Source organism: Salvia hispanica, chromosome 6 (assembly GCF_023119035.1).
Source record: "Salvia hispanica cultivar TCC Black 2014 chromosome 6, UniMelb_Shisp_WGS_1.0, whole genome shotgun sequence".
Taxonomy (NCBI): domain Eukaryota; kingdom Viridiplantae; phylum Streptophyta; class Magnoliopsida; order Lamiales; family Lamiaceae; genus Salvia; species Salvia hispanica.
The window spans coordinates 45,959,897-45,978,077 of record NC_062970.1 but is presented as its reverse complement, the minus strand read 5'-3'; the positions used below and the strand labels follow the sequence as shown (position 1 = coordinate 45,978,077).

Here is an 18,181-nt window from a genome sequence, read left to right as displayed (position 1 = left end):
CTCTATAAGTAGCACTAATAATAATAATAAAAAAAAAATTAAAATAATAAATAAACTGTTAATTTATTATTATTATTACTTTTATTACTAAAATTTATAAAAGTATATTTCTATTATTATGCCAAATCCTGATTTTATAGCTTTACTTAATTAGTAAGAAATTAAAACAAATATTTGAAGGTAAGTAGAACTTAGTAATAATATAATTAAATTAAAAATTATACTATAAGAATATTAATTTATTATTATTTCTTTTAGTATCTAGCCAAATCATGATTCGATAGCTTTATTTAACATTAAAATATATTCTTCAAGATAGCTTTTAATATCTAGCCAAATCATGATTCGATGACCAGATCTTTGTGGGGTTAATGCATATTACTATCATAATATGAAATAGTTTGCGTTTTTAAATTTGCTTGTCCAAGATAATAAGATAAGTTATTATAGAGACGTGACATATCACATATATTAATGGAAAAGGCTAAAGTAAATATGAATTCTAGTCTTATTCTTTTTATTGATTAACGAATAGAAATTTAAAGGCCACGCTTTTTCTTAAGAGTCAAATAGTAGTTGTAAACGTTATCGGGATCTGCCAACGATTTAGACACATTATCTATCTCCAAACACCTCTTTACCCATGAGCTCAGTTTGGGATAGTCTTGTTGAATGCTAAAATTGCCGCATGTTTCATATGTCTGAAACCATGGGGAATATGTGATCAAAGCCACGTCTAAAAACCCGAAGCCGTTGCCGCCGAAAAAGGGCTTATCGCCTAGCTCTGACTCCATATGTTTCAGGAGCTCCGCGAACCCCTTCTTACCGGCCTCTTTCTCTTCTCCCTCCGCACACCATATCCAATTTCCGGTTTCCGTTACCTACAATATATCATCAACATATCATCGAACTTGCTAGAGTCAGAAAATAAGTAAAGTGGCAAGCAATATATAATCATACTAAACTATAATTATATAAAATCACGAAGGTTTAGCCTAAAGCTGACAATTTTATACTAATGTGAGTTTGAGTATGCATCGACGAACATTCACATAACTTATTAGAGACAACTATTTGCAATTGAATACAACTCCAAATAGAATAAAATGAAGAGATAGTTCAACTATATTTTAGACATAAAAAAATAATGTTAGCTTTGTTTTACTCAATCAAGTAATGCAAACCACATCCAATCTCACGATCAGGAAATAAGTAAAATTGCAAGCAATATATAATTATACAAATTATGATATTGTACTAATAGCAGGTGCATAAAACTATATGTACCTTTTTGTCTATATAATCGGCCAAGAACCTTGCTTGAGCTCGTTGGTAAGGATCACGAGGCAACAGCGTTGGAGATTTGTCCTTCCACACCTCGTCGATGTATTCGACAATAATAAACGATCCGCAAACGGGTTTGTCGTTGTGGATCAAAACGGGGATCTGCTTGTAAACGGGGTTGGACTCGAGAAGAAGCTGGCTTTTGTTTTGCAAGTCCTCCTCTCTGTGCTCGCAGTCGATGTCCTTTACTGCTAACGCCACTCTTGCTCTCATTCCGAACATGCTCGGATAAAAATCAAGCAGAACCACCTTGTCTTCCATGTTCAGGAGATATTACACAACACCAACACCAGACCTCAAAGATACAATTATATTTGTTTTGGATATGGATTTCAAGGTAAAGACAGTTGTGACAATCACCATCACCCATTACTATTATTTTTAATAATAAAAGGACTATGATAATAATTCTAGTTGAAAAGTCCTCCATGAGGAATTACAATGAGGTAGGTGATTAAGGCATAAAGTAGAATTACATTATATTCGAAAGTTAGAAAGAAAAATATAATATAATTCTTCTATTATAAGTATTCTACAGTAGTAAACACATTTCATTTCGACCTATATTGGACCTACGTTACATAATATAAATATATAATTATTTACAGATAATATAGTGCATATGCATGACATTTTCAACTATGAAAACAAAGTGAAACTCAGCATAAAAACACAAACATTTATTTCAAGAAGAAACAAATACACACCAACATAAAGTTTACAAATGAAAGCAAGAAACTGAATCAAAGTGAAAGTACATTGACTCAATTCAAAAGAAGAAAGATGAAAAAATATCCAAGTTACAATAAATTGGAAAGATCCCCTACCATTAGTTTGACCTTGATTGAATGCTAAAGCACGTAGTTTCACCGCTGAAAAAATAGGAATGTTATAAATCCATGAAATAAAATCTTGATTGCAATATAAGTAATGTGAATATAACTAATTCGAGTAATGTTATGTTATTTGCAACAATTAAACTAAATATGTATTTAAGTGCATATAGTTTAGGTAATATTACCTGACATAAGTATTTCAGCTTCGTCTGCATTTGGATACAAACACAACAATCCTGACATAGATCCAATCTCCAATAGCATCCAACAAACTGAAGAATGTGATTCTCCATGATTTCTTCAATATAAATGAACCAATAACTCCCCAAAATCCAAAAATAATACCAAAACCCATTGCTATGGCAACTTCTTGCATAAATGAAAAGATGCTACCATTTTTTTCATTCAATTTTTCCCTTGGATAAGTGGTTGGTGGCCTCAATCTATCTTCCGGGCACTTTGGCATAGGGTCGCCACATAGTCCATCATTCTCTGCATAAGCAGATGGATTGAAGCTCAGCAATTGAGTGCCAGTTGGAATTTTTCCGGACAAATTGTTGTTAGACAAATCAAGAACACTGAGAGTGTGTATTTGTGCCAGACTTGTAGGTATCTCGCCAGAGAGTTGGTTGTGAGACAGATCAAGAGACTCTAGCATCTCCATTTTACCAATATCTGGAATTATATATCCCGTCAAACTATTTCTTGATAGATTCAAGGATCTTAATCCCTTCATAGTGGAAAATGATTTGGGAATGTTCCCAATCAAGCTATTGCTTGAAACATCAACGAGTTTGAGAAGACGGAGATTTTCCCAATATTCGGATTCCTTACCTTTCCATTGAAACGATGAATATCCATAGCGCTTATTTGCATTGATAGTAACACGATCTCCAATACCAAATCATTCACCATTTGATAACATATAGCCAACTATCTTAGCATCAAATTGACCAAAAAAATTTCCATAAATGGATGGATTCAATGCATTCTTACTAGACAAGATATTAAAACTGTAACAGCCCGCCCTCCTAGGGTACAATAAATGCGGCGAACTGCTACCCAACCGACTCCAAAGAAGTAGACATAGACTAGGGTTACATTTAGAGAGAAATATCAGAGTAATTAATAGTAGAGACTTGACCTAGAGATTTAGAAGAGAGAATAGGAAGATATCATAAATGGTTCAAAAGATCTTAAATGTATGACATAATATCCAAGAAGGAATCACGAAATAAATACTAAGGCCTCAAAACGAAAGAAAAGAGTGCCATTCAACCGAAACAATATCAGAGTATCAAAAATTAGCGGAAAACGACCAAGAGAGAAGCATAGCTATGTATGACGACACAACTACACTTAGAGTTCAACATATCCATATTTATTAAGCTGCTCAACACCCGCCACCGCTCGTCATCATTCAACCTGCACATAAGGAAAAACACATGCAGGGCTGAGTATTTTGAAATACCCAGTGAGCTCGTTGCCAAAACATTTTATTTCAAAAGTTATGCCACCTTTACCAAGTGAACTCGAGTTTTAAGCAGTTAAGAGAAATATCACGAGTATCACAAAATATTTTCCATAGACTGGCCAGTCAAAATATCTCCCCATTTTCTCATCAAATTCCACATCACATATCACAATCTTTCCATGGTGCGACGAAAGCGTGGCCACGCTTTTCGCCCACGAGACCGGCCGACTAGCTAGGACGGCTCCCGATCCCCTCGTGTACACAGCCTGGTAGGGTTTGCGGCCCATACTCAGACCCGAATTCGTATATCATATCCATAGCCCTATAGCCCAATGGAGCGAACTCACAAACTAGGCATCAGGCACACAATCTCACAATAAAACAAACATAGGCATGGCATAACAGTTAAACCACCCTTATAGCTCCGATAATATCTTTGACAAAATAAAAGAGAGTTTTTGAGAGTAAAGCCCACCTTGTCTGCTTAGATTTCAAGTAGATTCGCTTTTTCCGATATCCGGCTTCGCAACCGAGGTTTCACCTTTAAATTCACATAGGCACATATTCACAAATTAGGTTCAATTATAAATTCTTAACTTATGCATGCCTCGTTACTTCTCTCTTTCCCAACGATTCACCTAACTCATCATAATCTATAGACTTCAAGTCACACTCACCGAGAATTACTAATTTCAAGTCATGCTTAACATACATATTTTTCTTAGCGTCTCAACCCTAGACCTATCATCACACGTCATGCAAAAGTATTTAGCCAACAAGCACATACTACACAACACATACCACACGCATAACACACACACACACGGCACCCACACTCACCTCACCCTCTCGGTACACACACACACACATACATGTTCCATATCCCTTCTTATCCCGTCTTCTCTCAATAATATGCATGAAGGTTCAAGAACACCGATTAAATCGGTTGGAAGAAAAAGAAAAGAAGGGGTAGAAGAAGAACAATATAACTCTTAAGCAAAAATACATTTTTAGAGAAAATCAATCGGTAGAAACAAAGTATAGGCTTGGTTCTTCAATATTCACGGATTAAACTTCAATTTCTTCTCAAAATATGAAGGATTTATGGAGTAAAGTGGAGGAAAATTGAGAGAGTGTAGGGAGAGAGAGAGATTTCAAAACTATGGGGGCTAGGGTTGGGGTTGGTTCTTATTTATAGTGTCCAATGAGATCTTTAGGTAATAAGAATAGAATATTTGGTAAGATCTTTTGCCTTATAATTAAATAGAATTAAATAATAAGATGATGTAGAGAAGGAAAATTAACAAAATTAGGAGATGGCAATATCTCCCAAATTTCGAAAATGAGGCTAATTTAAATAGCCATGGTTTTGTTTTTGGTATTTTTCCATATAGAATATAATATCATGGAGCAAAATAAAAATAAGGAAAATCCTCCATGGAGCATAGAGATAGGCGATTTTTAGCCTAGTAAATAAGGCATGGATTTTTTGACTATCAATTAAAATAAGATATGGTAAGGTTCTCTTGAAATATGGAAAGATTTGGTAGAATAAATATATTCTAGGTATGGAAGGAAATTAAGTAAGGGATCAAATAAAATAAAATAATTCCTTCCTTCCCAACATTAGTGATTTTCGAAAATCACTACAAATAAGGGGCTCGATTTTTGTGTTCTAAATAAGGAAATAATTGGCTCTTAGAACTTAATTTAAATAAATATCCCAAGGATTAAACTAAATCCGGAAAAATAGAAATCCTCCACAAAAGGGGCTAGGGTTCGAAAATTTACAAGAATTAGGGTGACAAGTATTTATGGAAATTTTCTCCAACATTCTCACCCACCCTTAAACAATTAAATTGCCACATAAACAATAAATAAAACACATGCCACATCACCAAATCAACAAGTTTGACTTTTCAAACTTTCAACATAGACTCATCTCACGAAATTAAAGCATTCTCGATTCCACGTCATCAACAATTAATTCTAGGGTTCGAAGATTAGGGTTTTAAAATCCGGGATGTTACAAAAACTGTAGAAGCTATCGGGTATTATCCAAGACAGATTGTTTATCGACAAATCTAGAATTTGAATACTAGTAAGATCGCATATCTCCTGAGGAATACTGCCATGCAATTTATTTCCACGAAGTTTTAGAATTTGCATTTGATCCAGCTGGCCAATCCAAGCGGGGATCTCTCCTGTTAACTTGTTCTCCCCAACATCAATGATTTTCAATTCTTGACAATGTCTCAAATCGTAAGGCAACTCACCGGATAAATTATTACCATGCATTTGTAGTGCAGCGAGGTTGTATAACACTCCCAAAGATTGAGGAATTTCACCCGAAAAACTGTTGTTAGCCAAATTGAGGGACAACAGGTCCACCATTTTCTCCCAGCAGTTAGGAACCTCTCCGACCAGTTGATTGTTGGATAGGTCAATGTTTTTAACCTCATCGTGGCGAATTTTGCAGATAGATGAAATTGACCCGGAGAACATGTTTCCACTCAACCGAATCTCGGAAACGTTGGCAGGAATAATGGTATAGGACCTGAAAATCGATTGTAACTAAGATCTATATACTTGATGGAAGTGGATGAGAGATTCGGAACTGTACCACTTATTTGATTGTAAGAGATAAATAAGGACTTTAACGAAGAAGGAGACACGCTCCACAACCACTTAGGGGCTTCATCTGTTATATTGGCACCACTGAGATCAATGAGCGACAAATTTATCTGAGTTCGAATCCAATTTGGAAAATACGGGCCCACATTGCACCCGACTAATTTTATAGCACTCAACTGAAAAGGAGGAATCCAATCGGGTGCAATATCCAAGATCAATAATGGATTGAAGGATAAATCTAGTGACTCTAATTTATGAAGCTTTGAGAAGTGGGATTCCGAGACTAAACCTTCGAAAGAATTGGATGAAAGGTCGAGATATCGAAGTTGGGAGAGTTGGCCAATGCTTACAGGAATGGAGCCTGTAAAGTTATTTTTTGAAAGTACAAGTTCTGTCAATGAAGGAAATGCTCTCAGGTCTGGGATTGATCCCGTGAGATTATTATAAGACAAGTCCAATGATTCGATTGATTCCCATACTGAACCATTCGGAAAAAGAGATATAGAAGACAGAGAGTTAAACGAGAGATCAAGTGAGCGCAGGTTGGTAAGGTTCCCTAACTGAGGAGGAACAATTCCACCAAAGTTAGACGAGCTAAGCTGCAAGTGTTGTAATTGTTTCATGGAACCAATGAATTCCGGGATTGGAAATCCACTGAAATTATTGCCACCAAGGGAAAGGGTATTTAGCTGCTGCAACGCAAGTAATGACGAGCCAATCTTACCTCCAAATGCCACATTGCAGATTCGGAGGGCGATGACATGACCGGTGTCGCTGCACTCAACACCATGCCATTCGCAGCATTCGTTGCTTTGCCACGACAAGAGAATTTCATTCTCATCAATGATATCCTTCTTGAAGCTAAGAAGAGCTTCTCGCTCGCTGTCTATGCATCTCACTTTTGCATCTCCTGAAACAAACACACAGGAAAGAATAACAAGAACAATTTTGATTGCTAGGAAAAGAATTATCCTGATTTCGCTATGCAAATTTAATTCACATTTACTTTCCGTCATAGTCCTTCCTAGTATAAGTGATTGATATTTTTTGGCCAGAGATTTAAGAAAATGATACTTATTGAGTTAAATGAAGAGAATTCAAGTAAGAGAAAGCTAAAGTAAGAGAAAAAATGCACGGTAGTATTATTTTTTACTATAAGGGGAAATCTAGCATTTGTAATTAATGGAAAAACCAAAAAAAGAATATCAATCACTTATAGTGTGATCGAAGGGAAGGGAGTATTATCTATCAAACAAACGAAAAACTAGATTAATTATACAAGATATTTACCATAAATTTAATGACGAATTGAATTACACATGCATGACGTTGTACACCATTTTCTCATCAATGAAATGTGGAAATTATAGGTTGTATTGTCATGAAATGTATACATGAATTATAGCAATTTGATCAGTCAAATTAAAAGTGATTGCCAAAGACTTGATCAGTCAACTTTCATGAATTAAAGTCATTCTTAAATACGCCATTCGTTCCATAAAATAGGGAACTTGGAACTATCCAAATTTTAGTTAAAAATTGACAAAGAAGGAAAGATGCCAAAAGAAAAAATAATTGAAATAGTCACTAAAAATTAAAAAGGAAAATTTACTAAAAATGAATATATATTCTTTCCGTCTTATTCAAGATGTCCACCTTTCTTTCTAGTTTGTCTCACTTAAAATGTCCATTTTTTATATATGAAAATAAATCCATCTCTCCTCTCTCATTCAAATATTTCTCTCTACTTATTTCACCTAACAATTTCTCCTAAAATCTCGTGCCACTCCAGAATATTGACATCTTGGGAGAGTATATAGCTTATTTTGATCCCATTATGTAATCCAGAATGAGAAAAAGGAATAGTTCTTGATTCCGCTGCAAAAGTATCAATTTATAATCTTTGATAATTATCACCGCTTTTTCCAAAAAAAAAGACTAATTCATGATATGAGAACGTAGAAATTGGGTTGAAATAATGCTCCAAAGAAACACTAACATAACGCAAGAATAGCGTTCAAAATCAAGAGAAAGAACATGTAGTATAACCGCTAAAAATGAAGTTGTATTATTATTTTGTTCTTTTATTAAATAATTATCGAGTATAAGTAATTTAAAAGTTTATTTAGGATTGTATCTATCCCGACCTTTGGTGGTTTAGTCAATTTCATCTTTAATATTTAATCGTTGTTTCAATGTTATCCTATTTAATCGAGTATTTGTTAATGAATAATGAGACTTTTGAAATTAATACTATTATTTCCATTTTGTTGATTATAATACTCCTTATATCTTGTTATTAACAATATTAATTTTATGAATAGCATAAAAACCAAATTTCAAAATCTGAACAGCACTACGCAGATATGTGTCTGGCATCTATTGGGGAAATTACTATCATAACAGTAAATAAAATAAGAGAAATGTTTTAGAGACATAATGGCAATGCCAGACTTTATAGTAATTATATACCAGATTTTATTTTTAGTTAAATTAATATTTTGTATATTTACTTTACTATCCTTTATATTAAATTGTACTACTATATTAATTAGATCTAATTAATTAAGGAATGTATTTGTTAACATAGGGCCCGTATATTTATGATGGACAATCTTCATTTTGTTTCTCTACTTTTATTGCATATATTTATGGGTATATATTTAAATATAAAATATTAGTATAATTTTTTGTCTTTATATATTAAACATACATATATTAGTCTTTATAAATTTTAGTGAAAATAATTTAATAAAAAAAATAGTTTTTAGATTGCTCTGTTTTTTTCATTTCCAATTTGATTTTATTAACTGTTTAAAAAAATTGATTTATCTCTCCAATATTACTATAAAAACTGTTACTATTTTATACTAATTGATTAATTAGGGTAATATAAATTTATATTAAGCTATTTAATCAATATTAGTTATCACATTTTATTTGTCTATAAGAACAATAACTTTTATATACTCCATTATGATCAAAATTTTTATCTATAACAACGTAAACGTTTTTCACAAAAATCACAATTTTTTTATTCGCAAAAGCAATGGCTTTTAATTATTACATACAACTTTTATGCATAAAAATAAAATTTTCTATTCACATAAATAGTACTCTAATTTTTATTCACACAAACTTGTATTCACTAGAACTGTGGAATGACTTTTTATTATTCACAAAAAAGTTAACTTTCATTCACAACTTTTATTCAAAAAAATACACCATCCAGTAGAACAAAATTACTTATTAATTAAAATAATACTAATTTTTTTCTATTAAACTTATAGTAACTTTTGTTGGAAAATAATATTACTAAATTTTATTTACAATAACAGTATTTTACTCGCAAAAAGTAGTAATTTTATTTTCTAGAGTAATAGAGTTTATTCATAAGCATAAAAACTTTTATTTATTGGAGTAATAATTTTTATTTCTTAGAGTTATAACTTTCAATTTAAAGAAGAACACTTTTTTATTACAATAATTCTTTTATTGACAACTAATAGTACAATACATTTTATTCATCAAATGATTATATTTTTCACAATTATATTAACTCTTGTACAGTAGAAAAATTGAATAACTTTTCTCCACAATAAATAAAAACTTTTGTTCGCAATAAAAAATAGTAGTAGTAAATTCTATTCATTGAAACAAATTATGTTTATTATTATTCAAAACAATAATAACTTTTTTGTTTTAAACTGTACTTTATAGTTTTGCATAAACAATAACTTAGTACCAACTTTTATTCTCATGAATAATAACATATATTTAAAAAATTAAAGTAATAAATTTTATTCAAAAGAATAATAATTCTATATAATAGAGTAATATATTTTATACTTTAAAAAAGTTACGACTTTTAATAATAAATAGAGTATAACTTTTATTTGAAAAATAAAAAATTTTATTCGATGATGAAGTTTAGTTTTAATTGGTAATAAGTTCCTCATCTGTCTGATAAATCAAAGGGTTTGAGTCATCATATATCCGATGAAGTTTAGTTCAATTGGTAATAAGCTCCTCATCTATCTGATAAATCAAAGGGTCCGATGATGAAAAACGACTATTGATGCTTTAAAAATAATTAAATTTATTTTTTACAATAATAATTTTTTTCTTGAAAATAACAATATATTTTATTTATTACGACAATAAATTTTATTAATGAATAGAATAAATTTTATTATTAAAATAATATTAATATCTTTTACTCATAAAAATTATAATTTTATTTATAAAATTAATAATTTTTATTTATAAGAATGATCATTTTTAATTTTATATTTTAAAAATTTTATTAGCATTTCCCATAAAATTATCCGACGTACATTTAATAATACTCTAATTAAGATTTTAAATAGTCTAATTAAAGTTATGAATACATTAATGCAAGTATGTGTTAATTAAATTTCATAATTTAAGATTTGTCTTTCTAAAACAACAATAGGGCAAATTAGTCACAATATAAAGTATGATTATGGCAAAATGACATAGGGGTATTATGGCAAAGAGACATTATGTCTCTAAATCACTACTCATAAAATTAGTTCAAAGTTTCTCCTTCAAGTCCAACCAATTATTTAGAGTTTGAGTGAACCAATTATTTAGACACAATGAGATACATTGTCAGGGTCCATGTTTTTTGGAGAAAAATAATCGAACAAGATATAAGAATAAACATGGTCTCTAGTCATGCGCAATAGCGTGAACCGAATGAGTCCTTATTTTATTTGGTAATTAGCTAATTTTAAACGTAATCTAGGGAGTGCCCTTGTTGATAACTTGGAGTCATTAATTTATGGTTAGCTACATTAAGTTTAAATTTACCAATACCTTTTTAAATTGACCTTATTTCATTATGTTTGCCTTAGTATACCCAAATGACAAACGTAACACTCATTTTATAATTAAGAACCACATACAACTATGAAAATAAAGTGAAAGTACCAAAACACAAACATCCACTCTGGAATAAAAAAAACTATACACCAACATGAAGTTTAGAAGGTAAAAAACGAACATAAAGTTTACAAATGAAGATAAAAAGACTGAATACAAATTACAAAATTTAGTTGGGCGTTGAACATCTTTGGACTTGTGCGATCATTATTTTTCTATTTTTTTCTATTTATATTTGTGAAAGATATAACTTTTTTATTGACAAAGATTTTATTTACCTATTGTATCAACCTACCAATTTATCTATTTTTATCATGGAAGGGTGCGTATTAATTTTTGATGATGGTTGGTGTGTAGTAATTTAATGGTGTATGGATTTCATATTAATTCTTTCCTTATCAATGTACTAATATTAAAAAAAAAAAAAAACTCATATAAGTCTCGCCAAAATGTAAATTTTTTTACTACTATTAGTTAGGACCAAAATCAAAATATAACTAAAATCTAAAGTTTCAAACATAGTTCAAGCCCAAAAGTGACTTGAACTAGAACATGAAATAGCCTAACAAATATTACTAGCAAAAACACCAACAAAACCTTACTATACTAAAAACTCAAACATAGAGTTATATTAGTTGATCAAACTCTTGCTGCAAATACACCAACAAAACCTTACTTTTCTAGTTGAGTCCTTGATACACAAATGACATATTTAACCCAAGAAATTCTTGAAAAGTTTCATAAAATTTATTAATCCAACAATCATCATAAATAAAACGGAAATAATGAAATTGGAATCATTCCGATTATAATAAGAATTCTATTTCAGCAATTAAAACTCCAGAAATATAATTTTTATTTTCTTTGTTTAAGCATTTTAGGTCACAAATCCTATAGCGGTGCAAATCCTCCTTCCACCACCAAAAGGGATATATTGGAACGCATTTGCCTTGAAATCTATCGGTTTTTCAAGAAATCTTTCCGGTTCAAACCTCTCTGGATCCTCCCTATGCTTGGGGTCCCATCCGATTGCCCAAGCATTCGTATTTTTGCTTATACAAGGAATAATATCAATCTATTCTCAACGTAACAAATCTATTCAAAGAATATAGTACTAATGTGATTATTCTTAGAATATTTTTATTTGCTAACACTCCTCCTTAAGTTGAATAATGGGGTCCTCAAAACTCGTGATTGATTCTTAGAATATTTTTCATTTTCTAATAATATTATTTAAAATTACATTTATTATTTATTTTCATAAAATGTATGATTTGTGTTGTTGGACAAATTTATTTAGGTGGAAATCTGATTTTGGTGTGCTCTTTTCTAGTTTTCTTTACCCTCAAAAGAATCAGAACCTTGTCATTATTACCACATATTGAATTTAGTCTTTGAATTATAATATCGAATATTTAATTATTTTTGTATGATTTTGTCACGAATGCACTTGGCTAAGGATAGCAAAACCGGGAAACCGTGACTAGGGGTGGGAAATAAGAGGAGGGGAATAGAAAGGGGATTAATAATGAGTTAATATTCACTTGGAAATAAATGAAGAAACAATTTTAAATAAACTTTTAATCACATGAAATTGAATGGAAATCTTACTCTTCAATAAATATTTATCAGAGTATAGAAAAACAAGCAATGTTGTCTAGAACCTTAGTATGCAGCGGAGTGAACACGGTCACATGTATAGAGACGTGTACCGCCGAGAGCCTCTACTTAAAATAAAAAGAAAATCATAACTCTACTCAGCATTCTCCACCGTCACTGCTCACCCTGCACATTTAGAAATATATGCAGGGCTGAGTATTATAAAAATACTCAGTGAACACATTGCCGAAATATACATATATAAAATAAAAACATTGTCATGCCATCACAGTAACACTCGAGGATTTTCTTTTAAAATGCCCGAGCTTACTAAATTCTTTGTGAGCTAAAGTTCGACTAATCAGTCTAAGTTCTTTCTGTACTTTTGCCATATCTGAACACCAAGTGCCGTGGAGATGGTGCTCTTCCACGGTCACCTACATCTTTCTCCAGCCGGGGAGGTGGCCACCTCCCAACGGCCTCCACTATATCATCTTTGTTCCATGGAAGGTGGCCACCTTCCACGGTCACCTGTGTACACTAGTCCGAGTAGGGACACCACTCTCACTCGAACCCGAATTCGATTCTTACGTTCCAACCAAACAGATAGGCATAAAACAAATCATTTATGGCAAGACAACATCATTTGCACAAATAACAAACATAAGTTTATATTTTCATCCACATTAGTATGTAGGATAGAAAAGTTCACCTCGTTCGTTTAATTTCCTTAACTTGAATTTCTCGCTCCGACCCTACTTGAGGAGATAACCTTTTTGAAAACGTCACAATATAATATAAAATACTAATTAGACTTCAAGAGATTCTTAAACTTTAATAGGAATGCATGCCTCAAAATTAATTCTCTTTTCTTATTTTACTCATCTTTAAGGAATTTCTAAAACTCATTTGTTATTGAATGATTCTTTTTCCACTATTCTCGGGCTTCGATTAAATTGGTATTTCATACACTACTACAAATTTTACACAGAGCTATAACAACTCGGATCGCAACTAATTATTTTAGCTTGCTTAACCAATTTATTCTTCCATCCAAAATAAAAATTTCGGAATTGGGCCTCTACAGATTATGTACTGCAATACCAATTAATTAGAAGTTGGGCTTGGATTTATTTCTCAACCATATTTTAGCCCAAGTAAATAAAATACTAGCCCAATCAATTTAAACCAAAACCCATATGCAAAGACCCATGGGCGGATCTAGCCTAGTTAAGGGTGGGGCAAATGCCCCTCCTCACTCCTTCTTCCCCTTTATACATTTATTGCAAATTTTTGAATATATACATAAAATTATACTAATTGCCCTTTCTCAAATATATAAAAATTTTCCAATATATAATTTTGCCCCTCCTACAATAAAATCCTGGATCCGTAATTTTCCTATATATAATTTTGCCCCTCCTACAATAAAATCCTGGATCCGCCCACCCCATTTCATCTTCCTCACTCCCAACCCAAATTGACGTGAGAGGAACTCCTCCTTCTCACTACCTGTTGCTGCCGCCGGCCCCAGCTGGCCAGCTCAGCGTCGCCGTCCGCCGTCCACCTCCGCGGTGGCGCCCCTCTTCTCTTCTCCTCTCTGTCCCCTCCCCTCTCTCTCCTCTCTCTCTTTCTCCCCTTTAAATCTCTCCCTCTCTCGGATCTGTTACGCCGCCGTGGCGGCTGTGAGCGCGGCGGCTCGCCGTCGCGGCCCTCCATCTCTCCCTCTCGGATTCCACCGCCGTCACCGTCATGCACCGCCGAACTCCCCAAAAGTTAAGGATTGATTTATTATTCTTCCCTTTTATTTCATTTTCTAAGGATTTATAATCTTCGATCTCAAAGTTTTGGAATTTAACTTGTAGATTTGTAGAGGTGGTGAAATCAGTGACGTATCGGGGTGTGGGGCTTCCACCGTCGGCGACGGCGTGCCGAAACTCGGTCGCCGGAAGTCCGGCAGACTTGCATTCTTAAGATAAGTTCTTAACTTGAACTTGGTTCATCCATTTTATGAATTCGATGAAAAGGAGTTACAAGAATTGTTGGTTGTATGTTTATGAATTTCACTACTTTAGTATGAAATTTGTATGTTTAATGGTACTATATGATTCTGGTATTGGAAAAAGTTACCTGCTTGCTGATAATCATGCTTGCTTTGTTGCTCAAGGTTGTCTGTGTGGTAGCGATTGTAGATTGTACATGTGGTGGAAACTTTGGGACTAAATTTATGGTAAAGATAATTAAGCAGGAGGTGGATGAGGGTATTCAAGGAGGAGGTGGGAGAGGATGGCTACGTGGCTTGAACGGGGGAGGAGAGTAATCAAGCAGGAAAAGGTGGAGGAAAGCTATTGCAACATATGTAAAGAGGAACATTTGGGCTTTTAGGAAGAAATTCTTTTAGTGATTTGGCTTTTCCAAGAATGGCTTCTAAAATAATGTAGTTTTTTTTTTTTTATTTAAGCTCATAAGAAATAAATTCTTTTATTTCTAATATGCTTTATTTCTTGAATTTAAATTTATTATATAAAATTTACAATTAGTACTTTAGTGGTATGCTGATTATTAAACATAAATTACTACATTTATTGATTTATCGTAAACATTTAATATTCCCCTTTGATTGTTAATAAGGAACGAAGATTAACCGATAAAAAAATCGGATATTCATTCGACGTCTTTTCAAGATCAACTAAAAAGATAGGAAATACTCGGGACGTTACAGATTTAAATCTATCAATAATAGGAAGTGCGACTGTTATCAAATACGTATGTCATTGCTAAGAAATTCGTGGCTTTAGATTACTTTAATTATTTTAATTAACTGTTAAATTTGTGATAATGTGAACACGAATATCTTGCTGCTCTATTTATTTTTATTTAAGGTGTATTGACAAGAATTAAAAAGATAAAAGATCTTCTAAATAATTTACCACTAAATTATTATTAATATCCCACATCTACTATTTCCATATAGTTGTATTTTAATTAGGTTAGAATATTTTCTATTTTCGTATAGTGCCCTCCTTCTATATGTATTTAAATTTAGTTAGAATATAGAATATAATTTAAAATAAACCAATATGAAAATATTGATTAGATTGTGACTCTTATATTGTGGTAAGATACGTAATAATCATACAATAAGATGCTGTATGCGGTGGAATATAGGAGTATTATGAAACCTATACGTTTCCTTAACATGGAAATTCTTATTTTATTTATTTTAATTTCAATACATTCCAAAACATTCCATTACCATATGATATTTTTCTTATAGGATTTCGTATCAATTTGTTTCCTTTAAACTTTTATTTTACAAATTAAGAATTCCAATGAGTATTTTACTTATTTTTATGGCATGATTTCGTTTTGATATATTCCTATTACCCTAAATTATACAAACCTTCAATTATAAATACCTCATGCAATGAATTGTGAAACACATTCAGTAAAATTAATACTCTTAGTTTACAAAACCCTAGGCAAAATGAAAATTCAGGGCATAGTGTCAGTAATTTTGGTTTTGCAGTTGATATTGACTGCTAATTCTGTAAGAGTTTCCAACATAGAGAATTATGGAGCAACGCCAGGTCAAGACATTAGCAACGTAATTGTGATAGTCTGATTTTGACCCTAAACAATTACAAAATCAGACTATCACAATTACCTTGCTAATGTCTTGACCTGGCGTTGCTCCATAATTCTTTATGTTGAAAACTCTTACAGGATTAGCAGTCAATATCAACTGCAAAACCAAAATTACTGGCACTATGTCCTGAATTTTCATTTTGCCTAGGGTTTTGTAAACTAAAAGTGAAGTATGACTGAGTTAGTGGAATATGAGGTCCAGTACCAAAAATGGTAAAAAGTGAAGTATGACAAACTTTCAGAGACGAACCGAAACGCTAAACTGTGACAAACTTTCAAGGACGAAGGTAGTATATATTTAAAAATTAGAATGAAAAATATAACATAGTACTTCTGTCGTCCCATTGCAAAGACTGATATTGGATATCTCATCGTAAGTGATAAATTTTCATTTTTAGAAAAAAGTAGAAGTATTACTTTATTTTGCTTTTTCTTCTTTTTATATCTCTACTTTATTTCCTTCCCATATAATTTAATACTAGTAAATTTTATTTTTCTAAATGACATATACACTTTAGACAAGTATACGAAGATGGAGTTATCACAGCCCAATAAAGTGAGAGTTGTTGGGCTGATATGTTAAAGCCCATGCCAGAGTTCGCATGAGATAAAGTAACATAAAAGTGTCCACTTATATCTTTATCAATTCCAGACAGGAAATATGGATTTCTTCAATGAGAAAATACAAAAAACAAATAAAGGTAAAAAGACTAAGAAAAGTGAAAGTACATTGAAATTTGACACAATTCTCAAAAAAAAAAAGAACAAAAAAAAAAGCAAAATTACAGTAACTTATAAAGATTGCCATATTTTCATTGCTGAAAAAATTGGAAATGTTATAATACCAAAACTGGTATCTTGATTGCAATATTTTAAAAGTAATGTGCATACAACATATTCAAGTAAATATTGTAATATTTGTGTCAATTAACCTAAAACTGTAATTAACACATGAAATGTAGTTAGAATATTTGTGACAATTAGCCTAAAACAATATAGTTTTTTTTCCCGGAAATTATCTTCAGTACTACTACTAATTGATAATAGAAATTCTTCAATAATGAGGATATTGCGAATGTTTTGATTGAACGTTAAAGCGCCTAGTTTCACCGCTGAAAATAATGAGGATATTACGAATATAAAAATAAAATCTTGATAGTATAATATGTTAAAATAGTAACGTGAAGAATAAATTTATATGTTTTTTTAGGAAAATTACCTGAAAACTGTATTTAAGAGCAAAAAATGAAGTTGATACTACCTGCATGTTTCAGCTTCGCCTCCATTTGGATACAAACACAGCAATCCTGACGTAAAACCAATCTCCAGCAGCATCGAATAAGTTGAAGAATGCTATTCTCCATGATTTCTTCAATATGAATGAGCCAATAACTCCCCAAAATCCAAAGATAAAACCAAAGCCCATTGATATGCCAACTTCTTGCATAAATGAGAAGTTGTTGCCATCCTTCTCATTCATGTTATCCACCGGATTAGTGGTGGATGGCCTCAAGCTATCTTCAATGCACATCGGTAGAGGGTTGCCACAGAGTCCATCATTCCCGGCATAAGACGATGCATTGAAGCTCTGAAGTTGAGTACCCGTCGGAATTTTTCCAGACAATTTGTTGTTCGACAAATCAAGAACGCCAAGAGTGTGTATTTCCGCCAAACTTGCAGGAATATTGCCCGAGAGTCGGTTATGAGATAGATCAAGAGAGTCTAGCATCTCCATTTT

General features: G+C 32.2%; 4 protein-coding genes and 1 long non-coding RNA gene across 5 annotated transcripts; all 5 read right to left on the bottom strand.

The window, feature by feature from the left end:
* Window positions 1-514: 514 nt before the first annotated feature.
* Window positions 515-1,617, bottom strand: LOC125191858 (probable glutathione S-transferase). Its single transcript, XM_048089285.1, has 2 exons — window positions 1,288-1,617; window positions 515-881 (listed from the first exon to the last, which is right to left on the bottom strand). Exons 1-2 carry the CDS (start codon window positions 1,603-1,605, stop codon window positions 540-542), a joined length of 660 nt encoding a protein of 219 aa, XP_047945242.1. The 5' UTR covers window positions 1,606-1,617; the 3' UTR covers window positions 515-539.
* A 762-nt stretch (window positions 1,618-2,379) lies between these two features.
* LOC125195531 (receptor-like protein EIX2) lies at window positions 2,380-3,041 on the bottom strand. The gene is made up of 2 exons (XM_048093670.1): window positions 3,015-3,041; window positions 2,380-2,910 (listed from the first exon to the last, which is right to left on the bottom strand). Exons 1-2 carry the CDS (start codon window positions 3,039-3,041, stop codon window positions 2,380-2,382), a joined length of 558 nt encoding a protein of 185 aa, XP_047949627.1.
* Window positions 3,042-5,643: 2,602 nt separating this feature from the next.
* On the bottom strand, window positions 5,644-7,304 carry LOC125195530 (receptor-like protein EIX2). The gene is made up of 3 exons (XM_048093669.1): window positions 7,295-7,304; window positions 6,310-7,198; window positions 5,644-6,211 (listed from the first exon to the last, which is right to left on the bottom strand). The coding sequence occupies exons 1-3, from the start codon at window positions 7,302-7,304 to the stop codon at window positions 5,644-5,646; spliced, it is 1,467 nt and encodes a 488-aa protein (XP_047949626.1).
* Window positions 7,305-12,790: 5,486 nt separating this feature from the next.
* Window positions 12,791-15,262, bottom strand: LOC125191860. The gene is made up of 3 exons (XR_007171268.1): window positions 14,926-15,262; window positions 13,508-13,567; window positions 12,791-12,981 (listed from the first exon to the last, which is right to left on the bottom strand). It is a non-coding gene; the product is annotated as an uncharacterized LOC125191860 (long non-coding RNA).
* A 2,451-nt stretch (window positions 15,263-17,713) lies between these two features.
* LOC125195529 (receptor-like protein EIX2) lies at window positions 17,714-18,178 on the bottom strand. The gene has a single exon (XM_048093668.1). The coding sequence runs from the start codon at window positions 18,176-18,178 to the stop codon at window positions 17,714-17,716; it is 465 nt and encodes a 154-aa protein (XP_047949625.1).
* Between the last annotated feature and the right edge of the window lie 3 nt (window positions 18,179-18,181).

Excerpts from the sequence above, each read along its gene's own strand:
- LOC125191858 (XM_048089285.1), bottom strand. The coding sequence starts at position 1,605 with ATGGAAGACAAGGTGGTTCTGCTTGATTTTTATCCGAGCATGTTCGGA. Across the intron at positions 882-1,287 it reads CCGATTATATAGACAAAAAG|GTAACGGAAACCGGAAATTG; the intron begins GTACATATAGTT and ends GATATATTGTAG.
- LOC125195531 (XM_048093670.1), bottom strand. The coding sequence starts at position 3,041 with ATGGATATTCATCGTTTCAATGGAAAG. Across the intron at positions 2,911-3,014 it reads TTCATCGTTTCAATGGAAAG|GGATTAAGATCCTTGAATCT; the intron begins GTAAGGAATCCG and ends TCCACTATGAAG.
- LOC125195530 (XM_048093669.1), bottom strand. Across the intron at positions 6,212-6,309 it reads GTGTCTCCTTCTTCGTTAAA|GTCCTATACCATTATTCCTG; the intron begins GTCCTTATTTAT and ends ATCGATTTTCAG.
- LOC125195529 (XM_048093668.1), bottom strand. The coding sequence starts at position 18,178 with ATGGAGATGCTAGACTCTCTTGATCTATCTCATAACCGACTCTCGGGC.